The 21,651-nt window shown below is 40.8% G+C and overlaps 1 protein-coding gene across 11 annotated transcripts in view; it reads right to left on the bottom strand.

Moving 5' to 3' along the window:
* The window catches only part of MAGI2 (membrane associated guanylate kinase, WW and PDZ domain containing 2), a 735,464-nt gene that overhangs the window by 31,495 nt on the left and 682,318 nt on the right, over positions 1 to 21,651 (bottom strand). For all 11 annotated transcript variants that reach the window (XM_021384489.1, XM_021384488.1, XM_021384490.1 and 8 more), the window contains 3 exons: positions 19,726 to 19,948; positions 16,308 to 16,548; positions 14,296 to 14,439 (listed from right to left, as the gene is read on the bottom strand). In XM_021384489.1, coding sequence (XP_021240164.1) covers positions 14,296 to 14,439; positions 16,308 to 16,548; positions 19,726 to 19,948 — 608 coding nt within the window. The remainder of the gene's footprint in view (positions 1 to 14,295; positions 14,440 to 16,307; positions 16,549 to 19,725; positions 19,949 to 21,651) is intronic.

Genomic DNA, 21,651 nt, shown 5'->3' with positions numbered 1-21,651 from the left:
TATACTTTCAAATGTTCCAGAGGTGCAGAGTTGACCAGGGAACTATCTCAAGAGATAGTTCAGGTGAAAGATAAAAAAGACCACCAAAAAAAGAAAAAAAAGAATTAGTTGCATCGATGTTCACTGAAGAGGGGGCAGCCAAACTTATGCAGAGTAGCTTGACAGACAGAGTGAGCCTGAGAATGACTCCAACAGCAGTGCCAATGGGAAAGACTGCAGAACAAATTGATAAAAAAAATAGGAAGAAACCTCCAGATGTAGACGGCGCTCATCCACAACTCTGAAGGAATTTGAGTGTGAAGCTGCTGAACTACGGGATGCAATCTGCTGTCTAGATCAGTAAATGGCTTAGTAGCAGAGGAATGGGAAGTGGCAAGCGTGACACCTGTCTCTAGGGACAGTCCTGGAAAGCAACCAAGTGAGTCTCCTGTTCATTCCACCAGACGGACGGAAGCAATAAGGAGGGTGAGGGGTAGCTGGCACATGGATAATTATGATATACTGGAGAAGGATCAGTGTACCTTTTGTAGAGGGAAGCCATTCCTCATGGAACTATTGCTGGTCACTGAAGCTGACAATGACTATGTAGATAAATGTGATCTGGTTAGTATACTGACATTTTCAGAAAGCTTTTAACAGTAAGAGCCTTCAGTAAAGACTCTGCTGTGGAAGGAGAAAGAATAGGGTCTGTTAGGTAAGAGATGCAAGGGGAAAAAAGCTGGAAATAAGTGGTCAATTTTCACAATCCAAAGACTTCACCATAGTGATTATTCTGTTCAGCATATTCGTAAATGGCATGGTGAAAAGGCTGAAGATTGAATGACAAGATTTGCAGGCAACACAATACCATGCAGGACTGTCAAATCTAAATTTAATGTTAAAAGCTGTGGAAAGATAGCACAATACTGTGTGTTAAAGCAGCAGGCAAAATTCAGTAGTGCTAAGTGCAGTACATGTGGAAAATTACACACACAGTCACTCTAAATTAACCATTCCTCCTGAAGAGACAGATCTTACAGTCCTTTTGATTAGTTCGCTGAAATGTCAGCCCAGCCAACAAAGCAAATGGAATGTTAACCATTAGGGAAAGAATAGAGATTAAAGGAGAAACTGTTATTATTTCATTTAGGAGCAACAGTATCTTGAAAACTGCAGGTTGCTCTGGTGCTTTCACCTCCAAAAGAATGTGATAGACCCAGAAATGGTTCAGAGGAGGCTGGTGAGGATGGTCAGTGATAAAGAAGAGTTCCTTTATGAGGCAAGATGAAACAGACTGCTAAATTCAGGCAGAAAAAAGATGGGTATGACACTGATCAGTAGAATAAGGGATATAAAGATGAGGAATAAATCATAATATTACTGTTGTAGCTGTAATTTTAAAAGTTTTTTTTTAAACAAAAAGTTTTTTTTAAACAATACAAACACTGTTCTTTGGAACCTCTTGATATAGTGTATCAGTAATATCAAAAGCACAGGCATATTCAAGTAAATGGATATAAGTAATTCTGGATACTAAAAATGAAAATTCCAGCATAACTAATCTGTACAATCCTGACTGCTAGGGGCATGGCTGTTATGCCCAGTGAGAAATCATTTGATACTTGTTCTACAATCCTTTGCTAGGTAAGCATAATCTACTCGTCCTTTCTGGAGTGACGATATTTGGCTGGGTGGAATGTAGGAACGGGTCTAATAGTTTTATTCTTTCACCTTCATATGTGATCTCTTCTGATTCTGGCTCATGGCAGTTTGGAAAATACAGAAGAGAGGCTGCGTTTGTCATACGTATGGCTGGGCAAAATGTTTCAGGTGTCAGAGCAACATAATTTGGTGTGTTCTCCAATTTTTCTAACACTCCGGACATAAGATTTTTGAACTTAGAGCTGATTCATTTTTAGACCACGAAAACTTTATAAATCTTCTATAAAATACAGATTTAAATATGGTGTCTACCTTTCAACTAAGTATTTTATTCATAAAAATTCATACTAAGCCATTTTCAGCAAGACTATTAACTCATAAATTTTTCATAGCTGATCTGAAGGACTTTGCTATTAGACATAGAGTTACAAAGATGCTTTGATTGTGTCCAGCAGAGTACATTTTTAAGAGAATGATTTTAATTACATGTGTGATAGGAATGTTCTTTCTCCTTATCTTTCTTCAAACAAATTTTAAAAATAAAACATTCAGCTTTTTTGAGAAATGCTGAATAATAGTTCACATACAGTTAATCCAGCCCTGATTTATTAAGCTTTTACACTGTCAAAATATATCCAGCGTCCTGGAGGACATTATTTTGCATTTCTTTGTTGCAGACACAAGAATGTTGATCAGCTTTATGTCTACATGTCAATATATTCCTTGAGTTTCACCACTTACACTAACCCAGTATACAGCTCCGCTCACCACAGTCTGACTTACAGCTCACGCATTCAAGTATCCCAGCTGAATTCCCAGAGTTCAGATCAATCACATCCACTCTTGCTACAAGTGAGGATGGACAGTGATTTATGTAGTGGGGAATTGGCACATGAATGAGATTACCCCAAGGGGATGTACAGTTCAGTGGGAAAACATAGCTAAACATCATACTGTACTGTTCAGATGGATCACAAATCACAGAATAAGTGGATGGGACAAAGAATATCTTTATGTTCCACTGTAATGACAGTGTTGACATTCACTGAATGCTTACTATGAAGGTAAGATTTATATTACAGCATAAAGTAAGACAGGTATGCCGCAGGATTTAAGGGTAAGTGGTAGTTATGTAGGAAAGATCGGCTACTTAAGTGACACGAATCACACTGAAGGCATTTGTCTTTTAAGTATGTGCACAAGACCCCAGTCAAACAAGCTGGTGGAGCACTGTATGCTCCAGCGGCATTCTTCTGTCCCTTATGTGTGTGCATAACATCAATTTTTAAATATGTAAATATCTAAGAGTTAGTATCTTTTCAGTGTACTTTCTGACAGCCTTCTCAAGCCCTCATTCCTATTGAGTCATCTGCAGCTGACTCCCTGTTGTGACTACTATATGTATATATGTGTAGTGACTACTCAGTGCACTTGAAGATTTTTCTAGCTGTTAGGAGCTACCACTGCTCCTTTCACCTTTATGGTTGCTGTAACCAGCAAGAAGTCTTCCAACAGCCATATTCGCTTATCTGTATTATTCTAAACATAGACTTCAATGCCTTTTAAGAACTGGAGTTTCACAGAAGTCACTCAGCAATATATCTCAAAGACTTGGGTATTCTTTCTGATCTTGAATAGGATTACAAAGTTTGCTGTGGCAAAATTAAGTGTTACATTGGCTAATCCTTGTTTTTTTTTTTTTTTTTTTGTTACTGTGATTGCACTAAATATTCATAAGGAGGTAATGGCTGATCAAGCCATTCTTTCCTTCTTCCCATTTCGTTGCTGTAGCTTTCTTGAATGGATAAAGAGATGTCACTATCATCTATTATTTCTACTATGTAAAACTGCTTGTATTTTTAATACTTTTTGCTCTAATCTCTGTCAAGATGAACTGAGCTACTTCTTGCTCACCATACTTATGGACTGCAACCTCTGCAATTCCACTGGAGACTGTACCAAATAGCCCTCCAATGTGAGGCTAATGGAGCAGCCTAAACAGACACTGTGTTAGTTAATAATGAAAAATCACAGTGAGGGTCCATGCTAGTGAGGAGCCAGTGCAAACTGTGGGGTCTGCACAGCAACATCCTCTTACAGATTTTCCCTTATTGTAAAGAAATTGTTTGTTCTTCCTTTTGAGCTTTTAGTGTACAGTCTGTGGTATTTTCACATTTACCTCTTCCCTTTGGAGTGCAGCAACAAAAAGCTGAGATAATCCTACAGAAACTTTTTCTGGAGGGACTGAAGAAACAAAGCAAAATGGGTGGAGTGTAGTATCACAAGGATTAAGAGGTGGCACCTGTGTCTGAAGCTACAGGTACTGCATGTGATTGCTAGAGAGTATTTCTGGTACAATGTTTGGCAGTCGATCAGGAATCTCACAAAACAGTATACGTGGCAGCCCTTCCATTTCAGCTTGGATTTTGTCTTTGAGATTTCAGACACCAGCTACTGAAGACATTTTTAAAATAAAACGATGATACATTGCATGAGGACATGCATCTATGGAAGCTGTGTTAAATTTAAGCCTCAGAGATGAAAAGATAACTACACTGGTGGAAACAGATGACTTTCATCTTTTAAAAACCTATAAATCAAGGTCTGCTATAAAGCAACTAGATGAACACCAAGCAAGAAGCGAAAAAAGAAAGCCAAAATGAGAAAATCCTATGATTAAAATGGAAGAAAAAGACTTCTGCTTTGCTTGGTATATAAAAGCCTTCCCAAAAACTGTTGGGATATAATTACCTGAAGCTGCTCTAAATTTTGCCTACATTTCAGTTCTCCCTATTTACACAGTGAAATCAGAATACCTCAAGTTTATTTCTGAGTGCGTGACTTGAGACATATGGGAGTGTCCTGCTCTAAGGAGATGGTTTATATTCCCTTGTTAAACTCCACTGTTGTACAGAGTTTATGGAGTCCAGATAGATATCTGACCACATATTGCATGTTGTCTTGAGAAGCCTGAAGAGTTGGTCTTGATCCTAATTAATTTCTTCTAGGAGATGCAGCTAGCAATAGCTAACTTTTACTTGACACCCTACTGTTTTGAAGCCTGGCATCTAGGCTTTTTTAAGTGGGCTTAAGCTTATGGTTAAGCCATGGTCTTCCATGGTTTAAGAGAGGGCTTCAAGGTGGGTGCTCTGTCCCTCTTGTGGTATGCAGCAATGTAAAGGCTATGTCATCAGAAATAAAAAGTAGAATTGCCTGACCTTTTATTTGAGACACTTGCAAAGAGGGAAATGACAATTTTGAATAATGTTGAATGTTTGTACATGGGTTTTGACAGTAATTTCAAATAAAATGCTTAAGGCCTCCATGATCTGAAACCTCAGTTATGTTTCCTTCTAAATAAGAGACAGGCTCCCTCTTGGCTGCTGGCCTTTTTTGTCCATTGGCTCTTGAATATTGTATTCTTTTTTCTAGGAATAATTCTTGATGTAGGTGGATGAAATTTCTTGAATAAGGTGGTGTGAACTTGGTTATCATGGGAAAGGATGAAATACACAGACTGCTAGTTTGCAGAATGCCACGAACCTGTCCACTGCACCTGCTGGTTACTATTGTAGGGTGAGTCTCACTGCGCTGCTCACTTGGCAAGCTAGAACAGACTGAAGCCTCACAAATTCTTACGCAGCAACAGCACGGAAGCTTACAATAAACACTGTAGGAATATCCTGTCCCTTGTGTCTATTTCTAGATCCAAGTCTATACAAATGAAACAAAGAGGAGTACTGACAGCAGAAAAGCAACAAAACAAAGAGTCAAAGAAAGAACGCAAAACATGACAGTTACAAAATTCTGCAGTGTCTGTGTTTCAGAAGTCTGTTTTGCAAATATATTAAAAAAATGAGAAAAATTCTGTTAGGAGATATGAGAAAGTTAGAGATAGGGCTATCTGGTGTATGTAGACTGAGAAAAATGAGTTGACAAGGCAATGAAGCTAGAACTGTCAGAGATGAGAAGTATGACTTTTATGGAAGAAGTGAAAAAAAGGATGTAACTCATGAAGTGACAAAATGACACAGATGTACACTGTGTATTAAAAAGCAAATTTTGTCCTCATTCTTCATGAATTTCACATTCAGTAAGCCTAATTGTGCAATATATTCTGTATCCTTGCAGTCCTCAGCCACAGTCTCTTTGAATTTGGTTGCAATGAGCATGCTGGCTGCAGTAGATACCACTCACAGCAATAAGAGATCTGTTGATCATATCTCATACATCTTGGAGGCATTATGAGTATTCTTAACAACTCTCCTGAGAGCAGTTGACAGTTCCCCTCCCATTTTCAAGAAAAGGAGAAAGGAAGACCCAGGGAACTACAGAACAGTGAGCCTCACATCTGTGCCTAGGAAGATCATGGACCACATCCTCCTGGAAGATATGTCAAGGCACATGTGAAGCTAGGAGGTGATCTGAGACGGCCAGAATGGATTTACCAAGGGCAGATAATGCCTGACCAGTCTGGTGGCCTTCTACGATGGAGTGATGGCATCAGAGGACAAAAGAAGGGCAACTGATGATGTCTACCAGAAAATGTGCAAGGTCTTTGACATGGTCCCCATCACAGCCTTATCTTTAAATTGGAAAGATATGGATTTGAAGTCCTGACTATTTGGTGGATAAAAAGTTGGTTGGATGGCCACAGCCAGAGGGTAAAAGGATTTATGTCCAGGTAGAGGCCAGTCATGAGTGGTGTCCCCAAGGGCTCTGTCTTGGGATTGGTGCTCTTCAACTTCTTTATCAATGACATAGACAGAAGGATCGAGGGCACCATCAGCAAGTTTGCAGATACTAAGATGAGTAGTGCAGTTGATACAATAGAGGGAAGAGATGCCACCCAGAGGTACCTGGACAGGCTTGAAAAGTGGACCTAATGAGGTTTAATGAGACCAAGTGCAAGATGTTGCAGTTTGGCTGGGGCAGTCCTGGGTATTAGCACAGACTGGGAGAAGAACTCATTGAGAGCAGCCCTGCAGACAAGGACAAGAAGGTCCTGATGGATGAAAACCTGGATGTGAGCCAGCAGTGTGTGCTTGCAGCTCAGAAGGCCAGCTGTATCCTGGGCTTCATCAAAAGAGGGGTGGTCAGCAGGGAGAGGGAGGTGATTGTCCCCCCTCTGCTCTGCCTTCATGAAACTCCATCTGGAGTATTGCATTCAGGCCAGGGGTTCTCAGCACAAAAAGAGTGCAGAGCGGCTGGAATGGGTCCAGAGAAGGGCCACAAATATGGTCGGGGGCTGGAGCACCTCTCTTATGAAAAAAAGGTGGAGGGAGTTGGGCTTGTTCAGCTTGGAGAAAAGAAGGCTCCTGGAAGACCTCATTGTGGCCTTCCAGTACTCAAAGGAGAGCTTATAAGCAGGAGGGAGACTGACTTTTTACACGGTCTGGTAGTGATAAGACAAGGGAGAATGCTTGATCACTGTTCTCAGTATGAGATGAAGAAAAATATGAGCTATCACGAGACTCATCTAAATAAACCTGTAAAACTGTTGCCAGTAGAGTCTGAATCTCCAAAGGCTACAAGGGCTGTGCTCCACATCGCCAGTGTTATGTTCCTCAACTCTGATGACTGATTCAATTTACTACTGTTGTTACTGACAGTGTATGCCATGTTCTTGTTCTGCTCTGAGCTAGAACTCAGAGGATTCAGAGAATCTATTTGACCTTTAAAGTTCTTGATAATCTTCCTTTCTTTTCCTTATATCTAATGAAAGTTTTCTTCAGTCCTTCTAAGGTATCTTGCTGCTCATGAAAATTCATTTGTTTTACTGGAAGTATTTTGAGCCACATTTTTCAAGTTCTGTAAACTGTTGCTGTAGTAGGCTTCAAAATTACCAATTGTAGCTTGATTTCTGCTCAGCTGATTGATAGAATTAAGAGGAATCTGTACTAGCTGTACATTCTACAGAGGTCTTCTATGGAGAATCTTCATATCTCTTTTCCATGAATTGCAGTAAAATCCTGACAATATTAATCATGGTTTTTGACCTGACATATGGATTTATACAAAATTATGTAATTATAGCTTTGACTATCCAGTACTGGTTGAGAATAGTTTATCAGCTGTGCAGGCAGAGGACGCATGTGCCATAGAGTTCTGTGTTCTCTGATGGATGTTTCCTTTCCATGTCTCATGACAGATGAATCCAAGTTAAATGAGGATTTATGCCTCTTCTTTCTATAGAAACAGACTACGAGCCCAAACAAAAGACTTGGAGCATGAAAAAGTACCAAGATCAAGAGTAGGGCAGCAAGACTGTGAAAGTTTTAAAACTACTTTTTAAGGGAATAACTTGTCAAACCTTAAAATGCACGGCAATATATATATAGCTTGTCAGAAAGTGGTCCCTGGGTGGAAAAGCAATATGCAGCTGAGACTGATGAACTCTGCATGACATCAAATCAGTAGTCTTCCACATTTCAGGTTCCCAGAACAAATAAGTAGAAAATTGAAGAAGGCGGCTCAATTCTTCATGAAGAGCAATTAAAGACTATTTTAGATCTTGCATTCCTAAAATGGAGAGTTCCTCTGTGGATTTGTTTCCAATAAAAACACAAACTGCCTGGCATGCCATTCCCAGGGGAAAGTAAGATCAGGACTTCTAGCTGGAAATGTAAAAGGGGTAACAAGCTTTATGAAACCTTCTCCCCCCTTCCATCATTCTTTTCAGAGATAGTTCTGGCAGGGCCAGTGGAATCCCATTGTTTACAGTGCTTACTCTCATAGAATCATAGAATGGCCTGAGTTGAAAAGGAACTCAAAGATCATCTAGTCTCAACCCCCCTGCTGAGTTCATAGGGTCGCCAACCACTAGACCAGGCTGCCCAGAGCCACGTCCAGCCTGGCCTTGAACACCTCCAGGGATGGGGCATCCACAACCTCCCTGGGCAACCTGTTCCACCCTCTGAGTGCAAAACTTCCTCCTAATATCTAACCTAAATCTCCCCTGTCTCAGTTTAAAACCATTCTCCCTTGTCCTATTGCTATCCACCCTCATGAACAATCGTTCCCCCTCCTGATTGTACACTCCCTTCAAGTATTGGAAGGCCACAATGAGGTCTCCCCGGAGCCTTCTCTTCTCCAAACTAAATAAGCCCAGTTCCCTCAACCTTTCCTCATAGGAGAGGTGCTCCAGCCCCCTGATCATCTTGGTCGCCCTCCTCTGAACTCATTCCAAGAGCTCCATGTCTTTCTTGTGCTGGGGGTCCCAGGCCTGGATGCAGTACTCCAGATAGGGCCTCACAAGAGCTGAGTAGAAGGGGACCACTACCTCCCTCTCCCTGCTGGCCACTCCTCTTTTAATGCAGCCCAGAACGTAGTTGGCCTTCCAGGCTGCTAGCGCACACTGCTGGCTCATGTCCAGCTTCTTGTCCATCAGGACCCCGAAGTCCCTCTCTGCAGGGCTGCTCTCGAGGACTTTTTCCCCCAGTTTGTATAAATACCTGGGATTGCCCCGGCCCAAGTGCAGCACCTTGCACTTGGCCTTGTTGAACCTCATTAGGTTCTCATGGGCCCACTTCTCCAGCCTGTCCAGGTCCCTCTGGATGGCTTCTCTTCCCTCCAGTGTATCGACTGCACTGCTCAGATTGGTGTCATCTGCAAACTTGCTGAGGGTGCACTCGATTCCATCGTCTATGTCACTGATGAAGATGTTGAAGAGCACCAGTCCCAAGACTGAGCCTTGGGGGACACCACACATGACCGGCCTCCACCCAGATATAGAACCATTAATCACAACCCTTTGGCTGTGACCAGCCAACCAGTTCTTAACCCACCGAACAGTCCATCCCTCAAATGCATACCTCTCCAATTTGGAGAGAAGGATGTGGTGAGGGACCCTGTCAAAGGCTTTGGAGAAGTCCAGGTAGATGACACCCATCACCCTTCTCCCATCCACCAATGCCATCAATCTATCATAGAAGGCCACCAGATTGGTCAGGCAAGATCTGCCCTTGGTGAAGCCATGCTGGCTGTCTCAGATCACCTCCTTGTCACGTATGTGCCTTGACATGTCTTCTAGGAGGATCTGCTCCATGATCTTCCCAGGCACAGAGGTGAGGCTCACCAGCCTGCAGTTCTCTGGGTCATCCTTTCTCCCTTTCTTAAAAATGGGAGTAATGTTTCCCTTTCTTCAGTCACCAGGGACTTCACCGGACAGCCATGATTTTTCAAATATGATGGAGAGTGGCTCGGTGACCACATCAGCCATCTCTCTCAGAACCCTAGGATGGATATCATCTGGCCCCATGGACTTCCATACATTCAGTTTCATGAGGAGGTCTCAGACTTGTTCCACTGTTACAGTGAGATGGAATCCACTCCTCTCACCCACACCTCGAGGTTTAGGGTCCTGGCAGGCATGGGGAGCATGAACACCAGTGAAGACTGAAGCAAAGCACTTATTGAGCACCTCAGCTTTTTCCATATCTGAGGAAGCCACTTCTCCATCCTCATTTATCAGAGGGGGAACACTCTCCTTGACCTGTCTCCTTCTGCCTATGTACCTCTAGAACCCCTTGTTATTTTTCACATCCCTAGCCAAGTTCAGCTCAATCTGCGCCTTCGCTTTCCTGATCCTATCTCTACACATGTGGACAACAGCCCTATATTCCTCCCAGGCTACACAACCCTGCTTCCACTTAGCATACATTTCTCTCTTTTCCCTCAGTTTAAGCTGCAGGTTCTTGCTCAGCCATGCCGGTCCCCCGCCTCCTCTGTTTGATTTCTTCTGCTGGGGGATGGAGAGCTCTTGCGCTCTCAGGAGGGTGTCCTTAAAGAGCTTCCAGCTCTGTTCTGCTCCTATGCCCTTAAGGATAGTTTCCTAGGGGATCCCACCCAGCAGTTCCTTGAGCAGCCGGAAGTTCGCTCTCCTGAAGTTCAGGGTCCTGACTCTACTCTTTGCCAGGCCTGCATTCCTCCAGATCACAAAATCCACCAGGGCATGATCACTACAGCCCAGGCTGCCTCCAATCTTAACCCTTCTAATGCTCTCCTCCACACTGGTGAGCACTAGGTCCAGTAAGGCTTCACCCCGTGTTGGTCTGTCTAATACCTGGACCAGGAAGTTATCCTCAACAAACTCCAGGAATCTCCTGGATTGTCTGCCGCCCGCTGTGCTGCTATCCCAGCAGATATCCGGGTGGTTGAAATCCCCCATCAGGAGAAGAGCCTGTGAACGCGACACCTCCTGCAGCTGGAGCAAGAATGCCTCGTCAATAGGTTCCCCCTGATCAGGTGGCCTGTAACAGACCCCAGCCACTAGATCTCCTTTACTGGACCGATCCCTGATTTTAACCCATAAACTCTCAACCTGGTCATGGCTGTTACTCTCCTCAATCTATGAGTCTGTTCTCTCATTTGCACCCAGGCTTCACTGGAATTCATATGATCCTGAAGATCAAACTAGAAGGGTGCTTCGATTTTTGTCTCACTTTCTTCCTATCATCTGCCTTCCAGTATTTAAAGGGAGTTTATAAACATGAGGGAAATCACTTTTTTACATGGGTAGTGATAAGACAAGGGAGAATGGTTTTAAACTAAAGGAAGGGAGATTTAGATTAGATGTTGGGGTAAGTTTTTTACTGAGGGATTGGTGAGGTGCTGGAACAGGCTGCCCAGAGAGGTTGCGGATGCCCCATCCCTGGAGGTGTTTAAGGCCAGATTGGATGGGGCCCTGGGCAATCTGGTCTAGTGCTTGATCTAGCAGCTGGCAACCCTGCCTATGGCAGGGGAGCTGGAACATGATGATCCTTGAGGTCCCTGCCAACCTAAGCCAATCTATGATTCTATGATGATTTCTTTCTAATTTCTTCATTGCCATTTAGTTCAATTTCTTTTTGTTCCCAATAGAGGTGTAATATATTCCTTTCATACTTACCTTTCTCAGTAATGTATCTATCCTATTTCCTTTTATGAGAGGTAGTTTCATGCCGGTTCTTTTTTTCCATCTGATTTCCCATAATCTTAGATTTCACTTCTTTAAAGTTATATCTGTGTTTGTAATGCATAACACTTTCAGATATGTTTAGGCCTCAGAATCTTTTGAATGTGTCCTGACAGATTTCCACACTTTTTAGCATGTGCCCAAGTAGAACACAGCTGTGTGGCTCATCCAGTCACCTAGGCTGTGTAATGCTCACTCACAGAGTACAGAAATTCAGATTCCAACTTGGCTACCTGGAGCTGTCTTCAGTTAGAGGTTGCAATGCTTCAGTTATACAAAACTATAAACCCACTGATGCCGATGTTACTTTATTACTATGAAGAACATTATATTGTTTTATTTATTTCTGCAAAGGAAGGAGATTTACAACAATTTGAATATGTCTTTATCAGGGTTATTGCTGAATATGACTAGACTTATGACAAAATGCTATTTGTGGATTATATTTACTAAGTACACCTACATGTTCTCAAGTAATGTGCTTCATAATATCTATTTTTTTCAACAGATTAGCTGGTTTAACTTTTATTTTCTTGGATGAGTGAGTGGGAATAACAGTGGAGTTATGTGAATTATTTCTTTCTGTAAGAATGATCTGCACCTTGTGTTATCTGCTTGATGTTTTTCTGCAACACTTCAGCTAAACCAAGGAAGGCTTTTCAAGGAGCAGGAAATAGGAAGAAAACCTATAATAGAGGTAAGTAGACCAAGAAGAACTGTTACCTGGAATATGCTCCTGATAAGATCCAACCACATAAACACAATTTACTATTCCCATTGCTAAAAGTCTAGGATCAGAGAATCTGATCTTTAAAGATGATAGTATATGAAGTGAGAAGGACTGAATAGATTTTTGCATATTTTTCTATAGAGATGCATTTGTGAAACAGAATGATACAGAACTGCAGCAAACAGATTGGATGTCCCAGAAAAGAAATGGGAATTAATCTGCATTGACAGAAGATATTAAATTAGGAAAGGAGATGCGAGTACAGAAATCTGCTTTCTTTGCTCATCTTCCTGTAAGCTCTGTTCCTTTCAGCAATGAAATGATTCTTTTTGTTTTGCTATTATTGTTTTGAAGAAGCTGTTTTTGAGTTACTTCTGACCATCAGTTACAGGTCAATGGAGATAAAAGTCTTGCAAGTTCCAAAACCACATGTGACTGTTGGGTTAAAATGAGTATTAAACCGGAAAATACAAGCCTCGATGACTGGGCTGGAGGGTAAAACTGGTTTCAAAGAGTGGTGCTTGTAAAAGGGAGAGAAAACTCTAGGTAGAGAAAACTCCAAGTTACAGCTACCTGGACAGAATTAGACTTGTCTATGTATTGTGGCCACATCAACAAGATTTAAAATAAGTTATTTTAGAAAATAAATTAACATTTTTTATGATAAGTTACAGGACTTTTCCTAACGAAATGGAAGAAAGCTGTGTACTTGCATTACATATATAATACATATTTACCATATATATACATCTACACACGTATATATATATTTGTATATTTATGCTACTCACAGTATGAATAACTCTGTTCTATGGTCCTAGTTTATTCAAATGATGCATGGATTTTAATATATTAGATTATTTTTGGCTAGTACACCTTATTATTTGAAATGAACCTCTCTAAAAGCATTATACATCAAGTTCTGTTGTCTTAGCAATATTTTTTTCCAAATACGTGATTCCAGAGTTTATTAAACCCACAACTTTTTCCATACCTTGAATCACATTAAGTCCGATAATGTACGTCTCGCCTAAGGCCTTTTATTAAGAGCAATCAAGTGTCACAGTACTATATAGTGCAGGAAAGACTGAAAACACCAAAGATATTCTTGAGCTAAAGTTGCGGCTGCAGCATTAATGCACCTATATTTCGCACAACAAACACTGTGGAAATAGTTCTCAGCTTCCTGTTGCCCACCTGGCTTCCATCTCACAGAGACTGATTATGCCATTTCTCTCCCATGCAAGCTCCCAGTCTCAGGGGTTTAAACTCCATGCAACAACTGAGGTCTAAATTAATTCTAAAATTCTGCAAAGTGGCAGATTAAGAGTGAACTGAAGAATAAGACAGAAAGATCCTAGTTGTATACTTAGACTGATGGCAATGCTTTTTCAGTATGAAGTCAAACTTGATAAGATTGTTAGGACTGTGAAACAGAATCTGTTTAATAACCACAGTGTTTGCAAAATTTGTTATTACTACTGTAAAGGACACAAATGTATTCAACCAAACAGTGAAAACTGATCCCTAAAGATTGAATTATATCAGTAAACAAAATCAGCAAACAATAGGACAGCAATTTGATTATGTTAGTAAATTAACACAGACCATATCTTCAGTATCGCAACTATTAGCGAAATGTCACACAGATATCACTGCTTTTGTGAATAGAGAAATAACTGTTATTTATGCCAATGTTACTATCAAAGATGTACTAAATGCTTTGTCAGAGATTTTGAAGATGCTTTGATAAGAGTGCAAGAATAAGGGAAAAAAGTACAACAAAATAAAAGCTATTATCAACAAAAAGTAATGCATTTGTTCCAGAAAGAATCTATGTAATTTCAAGTTGTTTCTTCAACTCTTCCATGACAAGATTGTCTTATTGAAAGCATCTGGTATTGATTCTATTTGATCACCAAATACATCTGTTAAAGTTGACAAGTTTTTTATAATATATTTTACTTACCCTCATCCTTCCATTTCTTATTGCTGGTCCATCTTCAGCTAACCTCAGCACAAACAAATCCATTTTGTATTCCCTTCCTCCTCGAATACTAAACCCAAAACCTTTGGCTCCCTTCTCTAAATCAACGGTGAAATAATCAAAGTCCTATATAGAAAAAAACAAAATGAAAGACAATTAATGACAATAGCCATAAGTGGCATAATAGGCATTCAAGAAAACTTTAAAATACATCTCTTCAAATGTGCATCTATCCATTAATATAAGCAAGTGCACCTTCAAAGTATAATTCTGCACTGTCAGGATAGATGAGAATAAGAGCAACTATTTTGGTCATTAAAACCCGATTTTAGCAAAATGTAAATGCCTAAGTCTAAACTATCAAGAAATGATGTCATCCAGCAGTTACCTAGTACCCAAACTCTCAGGGTGGTTTCCACATTCACCCTCAATACTTCTATGGTACCCAAGTAAGGTTTTATGTCTACACATAAGTGCTGATCTGGCAAGTGGAATAGCTGGCAGTTCCTGTATAAACACCATCATAACGCAAAAATTAGTAGTAGAGGCTCTTCCTAAATTCCTGGCAGAACTTATAGAACCATATAACTGTTTGAGTTCGAAGAGAACTTCTAAGGTTATCTATTCCAACTCCCCTGCAATGAACAGGGAACCTGCAGCTAGATCAGGTGCTCAGAGCCCCTTGTGTGTGTCCAGGGATAGGGCATCCACCACCTCTCTAGGCAACCTGTTCCAATGCTTCAACTCAACTTGCTTGGTAAGTTGGACTGCATGGAGCCACAAAGTGCAGCAACTCTCCTCACTTCAGTTAAGATACGTGCTTTGAGGAGGAGGTGGGAAGTGAAGGGCTTGAATTTCACTCATTCTGCATCCTGTAGGGACTGAGATTCATCCTTCCAGGTTTTCCCTGGCAGATCTGAACTACTAGTACCACAAAGGGGTCTTGGTAGGAAGTTGCTCCATTGCTGCTGATCCACTGGCAGCCAAATGTACAAAAGTCATGGGATCAAGAAGAAAACAACAGCAAGCTTGAGCTGTGTATACCAGTGCACAGAGAATTAAATAGATTAGTGAGAAAAGAGCAGCCTAGGCATCTCTAGATGCTAAGAAGTGTCTTTAAGGCTGTGGACATAGGGACAGATATTTGCTTTTTTGAAACAGAAATGAAAAAGCTTAGAAGTTTCTGTGGATTCCATTTAAGAATTTTGATATTTTCATTAATAGAGTTCATGTATCTGGCTTGGAAAACATAGACACAAAAACAATGTCCGTATATGGTTTCAGCACACAATGTCCAGAAAAGTGTATTGTCTTATTTAATATATTTCTGACCTTTGTGCTCCATTTTTTTTTTCATTTTTTTTCCCCTTGCATACATGTAAGAAGAAAGGAGGATATTTTCTTCAGGACTTAAAGCTAGATCCTTAAACCTTCACAAAAGTCAGTAAATATTTGTCATCAGCAGCGTCTCTTCCAAAGTTCACCTAAGGTTCATTTCTTTGAATTTGTGAGATCATGCCTGCTCTCAAAGAAAGAGAACTAGTTTGCACAAGCTAGTTTCTCATCATCCAGACTAGTACCAACAAAAAAGTAATTTTATCAATCAGAACTCACTTCACTTATTTATTTATTCAGATTAGATAAAATCTTGATTTTTAACAATGCTATAGAAATGCCATCTCACCTAAGTACTTCTACTGATTCAAGGGCAGCTTATTTTAGAACTTTGATTTTAACTCTCCAATACCTCAAAAATAGCACTTATTTAACACTGTAGTCGCACAATTAGAAATGCAGCATTATTTGGCAGATCACAAAGTTCTTCATTAATATTAATAGCTCTGCATTCATGTCCTCTACACAGAAAGAGTAACTCAGTGTAAAAACAATGAAGGTGCCTTTTCCTTCTGTAACGTCAGCTGCTTTAATAATATATGATCCCTCTCTTTCAACTGTAGCACTTTCTGTTGAGGAGAGCTGTCAGCATTTTGTACCTGGGGCTGTCTGTAGTCTGACAGGGGGTACTGCCGGGTGTCGGGAGAGTGCTGTCTGTAGTCCAGCAAGGGCGGCTGCCTGTAGTCTAGGGGCGGTGGCTGCTGGTAATCCATCACGGGAGGATGCCTGTAGTCCAGGGGAGGCTGCCGGTAGTCGGTTGAAGACTGTCTGTAGTCCGTAAATGGAGGTTGCCGGATATCAGGTTTCACATCCTGTCTGGCTTTCACTTCTGACCTATAACTGAGAAAGGCAAAATGGCTTAGTTTCAGAAGGCAGCAAAAATGTGGAGAAGTATGCATTACACACCATATCCAGGAGTCAAAGCAAATTGCCTGACTGCAAAGTTCCACAGAGCAAATTTTCACAGATAAGCAAAACTTTTGAGGGTAAACAGTTGAGGCATCCAAAATCGGTGAGCGCTTCTGAAACACGAGAGTAAGCATTTCTCCCTCAGGTTATACTGTGCAATTTTCCAGCTGCTATCAGTGAGATTGGGATTAGGCTCAGAGGGACAGACACAGAAAGAAGTATCTTGCCTACCTGGAAGATGAAACTGCATGTAAACACCTCCACAATGCTTACCACAGAAGAGTCCACTAAGTTTATGACATGCTTTCTCCAGAATTAAGATTTCTATAGAGTGAATGAAACATCAGTGCAGACCCTCATAAGCCCCTCTGTTTCAATGACGTAAATCATTATTATTGTGAGCTTCTAAAGGTTTAAATAGCATGCATTCTTTTTACTAGCTCTTATCTTTTTAATGAAAGGCATTTGATATAAAATACATTAATACAGTGTTTATTATTACTGCACACACCCTGCAGTAGTGCCTGGCTGCGAGCCCGCAGGACATAATCAGTAGTTATGCAAAGAAGTCACACAGGGTAAAAGGAAAACAAATTTGGCTAATGAGGAATTAATAAGAAATAAAATATTGCTTTAATTGTCAACTGGTTAAAGGAAGATGAGCTCTAACATTTCAAAGAAAACTTTCTGACTTCTACAGAAAGTACTCAGTTGACCAAGTGACCATGTATGTGTACGTAATTGACTGTGAAAGCAATTTTGAAAAGAATTTCTTGACTGAAATAAACGGCAGTTTGGATGAATGAGAGCATTGTTTTTGCTCATGTTAATTTATCTCTGAAAAGATAAGTAATTAATCCAAACATTTTGAAATGTTTTAGATACATTTCAGAATTTTGTTACTTTGATAGCGCAGTTACAAAACCACTCTGGCAGGTCTTCCTGCACACTAGCTTGAATTAGCTCTGTGTCTGACCAGACGCAGAAATACCAGAATGCTACTTCCCTGTAGCGTTTATGAGAAGATGGAAATAGCCCACTGCCAAACAATCTTTAAAACTTGAACGTGGCATCTACAGTAAGACTTGCATGTATACATGCGATCCTCTTACTTTCTTTACTCAACATCATAATCCCATGCAAAAGGAAGACAGAGAACAAGCAGGCTCACTATGATATTCAGCCTTATTAACAGTGAAATAAAAATACTGATTAGGATCCCTAAGAGTTTTAAACATCTTTTAGTATTTTAATTTTGATACAGAAGCAATATATGTGACTAAACAAACCAGATGTAATCATATTTACAAAATCTAGTAACAGTCACTATATGAATAAGCAATAGTGGGCCTTCTCCTGGACTAAGAGTCATCCTTTGGCAGGTTCTCAATATACTACCACAGCTGTATCTAAGATGATGACGCTTTTATTTACAGTTGTTGAGTAAGTAAATGGAGTAATGACCAATTATAGATCATGACTATCAGTTAAACCATTACAAAATTTCTTTATGAAACTTTAATTAGTAACATTTACGGATCACCTCTGAAAATTCCCAGATCAGCAGATATCTAATACTGACTTACAGTTACCCAGAGAGACTTTTGTGAAAGCTGTACACTGCATTTTGTCACAAGTGTATGCCCTTTAAAAACTGATCACTTTTAGAGAACTATTCAATAAAATATAATGGAAAGAAATCTGCCAAGTGTGACTAATTGAGAAAAAACCCTTTGAGCAAGTGAAAGTACTACATCTGCTGAACAAGAAAAACCGGAGGGTGCAGTGCATAACAACTGAACTCAAGTATCACCAGAAGCAAGAAGTTATAATTCTGTAACCAGCACCTACTGTTTGGGGACAAGGGCCTTGATGTATGTTAGTTGCTGAAGATTAGCATAAAGACAGTGTAATCAGCTTCATTTCACATGCCAAAAATTAATCTAAAGACTAAACAGTGTTGATTGGAGATCACAGAAAGCTGTATCGTTGCATAGCATGAGAGTGCTTTTGATATATTAAGCATTTAATATATCTGTCTCCTGCTATTTCTTTTCCATCGCTGATAAACTTTTTCAATGCACATAAATAAGTTACACATGAGAAACTGGCTGAAAAATTATACACTGTAGAGAAAACCTGTTAAGAAAACATATCTTCATGACTCCAGAACTGCAATGAGCAAAAGAAAATGACATGTAAGATAGTGAAAAAAAGGCCACATCATGATCACATGTTGATAGATCTGCTTTGTAAGTGTTAATGCGGTAAGAAAGTACTATGCTATTGATGAAATCATTAGCAAGGAATATGCCAGTATTCAGTTCCCTGGAAAAAATATGATTCTGGTGGATGTTTGAAGAAGTTTGGGCAGATCTCTGTTAAGAATAATGTCAGTCATAGAATCATAGAACTGTTTAGGTTGGAAAGGACCTTAAAGACCATCTAGTTCCAAGCTGCTGGCATAGACAGGGATACCTCCACTAGATCAGGCTGCCTAGGGCCCCATCCAGCCTGGCCTTGCGCACTGCCAGGGATGTGGCATCCACAGGATCTCTGAGTAACGTGTTCCAGTGTCTCACCACCCTCATAGTGAAGAATTTATTTCTAATATCTAATCTAAATCTCCCCTCTTTCAGTTCAAAATCACTATACCTTGTCCTGAAACAACACTCCCTGAAAAGGAGTCCTTCTGCAGCCTTCTTGTAGGCCACTTATGGTATGGCATGGCCCCTGTAAGGTCTCCTGAGAGCCTTCTCTTTTCCAGCCTGAACAATCCCAACTCTCTCAGCCTCTCAGGAGAGGTGCTCTAGTCCTTGGAGCATCCTCATGATCCTCCTCTGGACTCACTCCAACAGCTCCATGTCCTTCTTATGTTGGGAGCCCCAGAGCTGAATGTAATATTCCAGATGGATTCTCAAGAGAGCAGAGGAGAAGGGGACAATCTGTACTTGCTGGTCATGTTGCTTTTGATGCAGCCCAGGTTACTCACAGAAGACACATGAGCACAATTCACCACCTGTGAGCGTGATCCTGGCAGCACTGGGTGTCAGGGTCCACCCCACCTCCACGAGGGCACTGCAGGCCATGAAGCTGCTCTTTTCTTACCTGTTCTCGTGTCCCTGCAGCTGCAGGGGCTGTGGGGGTGTGGGCTGTGCCACGGGGCTGTGCTGGGCAACGGGGCTCTGCTGCTGGGCCAGGGGGCTCTGCTGCTGTTGCTGGGCCAGGGGGCTCTGCTGCTGCTGCTGCTGCTGCTGGGCCAGGGGGCTGTGCTGCTGCGCCAGGGGGCTCTGCTTCTCCGAGCTGGGTGCTGAGGCTGGGCTGTTCAGCTCTGCACAACAGGAAGCCAGAGATTAAAGTGCTGTCAGAGAATGGCATTTAATAAAGGGCAAAGGTAGATGGTGACCACTGTCAGTTGCACTCCACTCCTGGAAATGTATGTTTTGTCACTTTTGCTCTCTTGCTTTATAATTACATTTTAAGACGTCTGAGGCTAATGGGCTCCTCTTGGTATTCTCTGAGATCTGAAAGGTTGGCCAATTCTGCAACTCTGGTTGACAACTTCATTATTTAAAACCCAACTGAACAGGGCAAATGGCTTCCATGTGTCATGGTTGCTATGAAAGCCTGGAAATACTGATATTTGAAAACTTTTCATTTTGAGAAAATGAACAATTTTAGTGCTCTCAGCACTATTATAGGATGACAAACTATTGTCACGAAAGCTAAACCACTGGTGCGCTGTGTTAGCTCCTGCTCTTTGAGCTTAACAAGAGTTCCCTGTAGTTTTCACATCTCTGGGGACTGTGAACAGTAAAAGCAGTCACAAAATATTCTGACTAACCAGCAAAACCATTGTATTTCCCTGTATTGATGCCAAATGACCAGGGCTTCACATAAGACCACTGCAGAAAACCAGCCTCCCTTTTTCCAAGCAACATAAAACTCAAAAAGATGGAGAGTCTGGGCTGAGAGATGTGGCCTTATCTCTACAATCAGGGCATGACAGTCTACCTTCACGTTTCCCCCTGAAGACACATTTGGCACTGAACTTATATCAAATGTATTTTTTCCCAACACCCTGGCTCAGCATTGCTCAGAAGCATAAATGAGAGACTCCTGCTGCCAGAGAATGGAGCACTGCGCAGGTCATCACATACACATTATCAACAGCAAAGCACACATTGTATTTTTTTATTCCTGCTTGCAACAGAGTGAGTGAGGCAAACATGGCATGGTACCCCAGACAACAGGTAGGTATGATCCAGATCGTGACCAAATCTTTTCATTTGAATCTAGTTTGAATTTTTAACAATTTTATTTTATATTTTGTAATGAGTGATTTTGTCCCATCTGACTGCGCTTATAATGGCTTTCTGCTTCTTTAATTTATGCTCATAATTGTTCTAAAAGTTTAGGATGCTTTACTAAAAATCTTTTCAATTTAGGCGTAATCGTCAAAAAAGCTTGTATATCTGCACTTAAAGCACTCCTCATGCAGGCATAAGCAATACTTGTCTGTGTAATTACTATGCTTAAGGCTTTAATTGCCCATTTTGCATCTGTGAGCCTCTTTTGTATTGCAGAGTTTCAGAGGCAGAGATTGGGAATATTGTCCTTGGTTTCTACATTACTCTCATAACTATGGATGAACAAGTCAAATCATAAGCTGCTTCTAAAACTGTTTTGCATTTATATGGCATTTTTCACCTGAAAGTACATTACAGAGGTATTAGATTTTTTCCTGATTTATAAATTGGAAAGCTAACACCAGAAGGCAAATGAGGCATCCAGTGTCACCCAGCCACATGGGGCAGCCTTGCCTTGAACACATGCTATTCTACCAGCACCCAAGAGCAGCTTGTCGCACTGCATCCTAGAGGTACCTCCGTTTTCCTTCTAGTTTAACGTTCCCATTTACTTAAGTGGGAAATACTCAAATACTTAAATGTCAGTAATTTGCTAATATGCATTATTCAGCGTGCAAGGAAGGCCTAAATAAACTGCATGGACTGCATGCAGCAAAACACTCAT

This window comes from Numida meleagris, chromosome 1 (assembly GCF_002078875.1).
Source record: "Numida meleagris isolate 19003 breed g44 Domestic line chromosome 1, NumMel1.0, whole genome shotgun sequence".
Classification (NCBI taxonomy): Eukaryota; Metazoa; Chordata; class Aves; order Galliformes; family Numididae; genus Numida; species Numida meleagris.
Note: the sequence above shows the minus strand (reverse complement) of the source record. Positions and strands in the feature narration are given on the sequence as shown.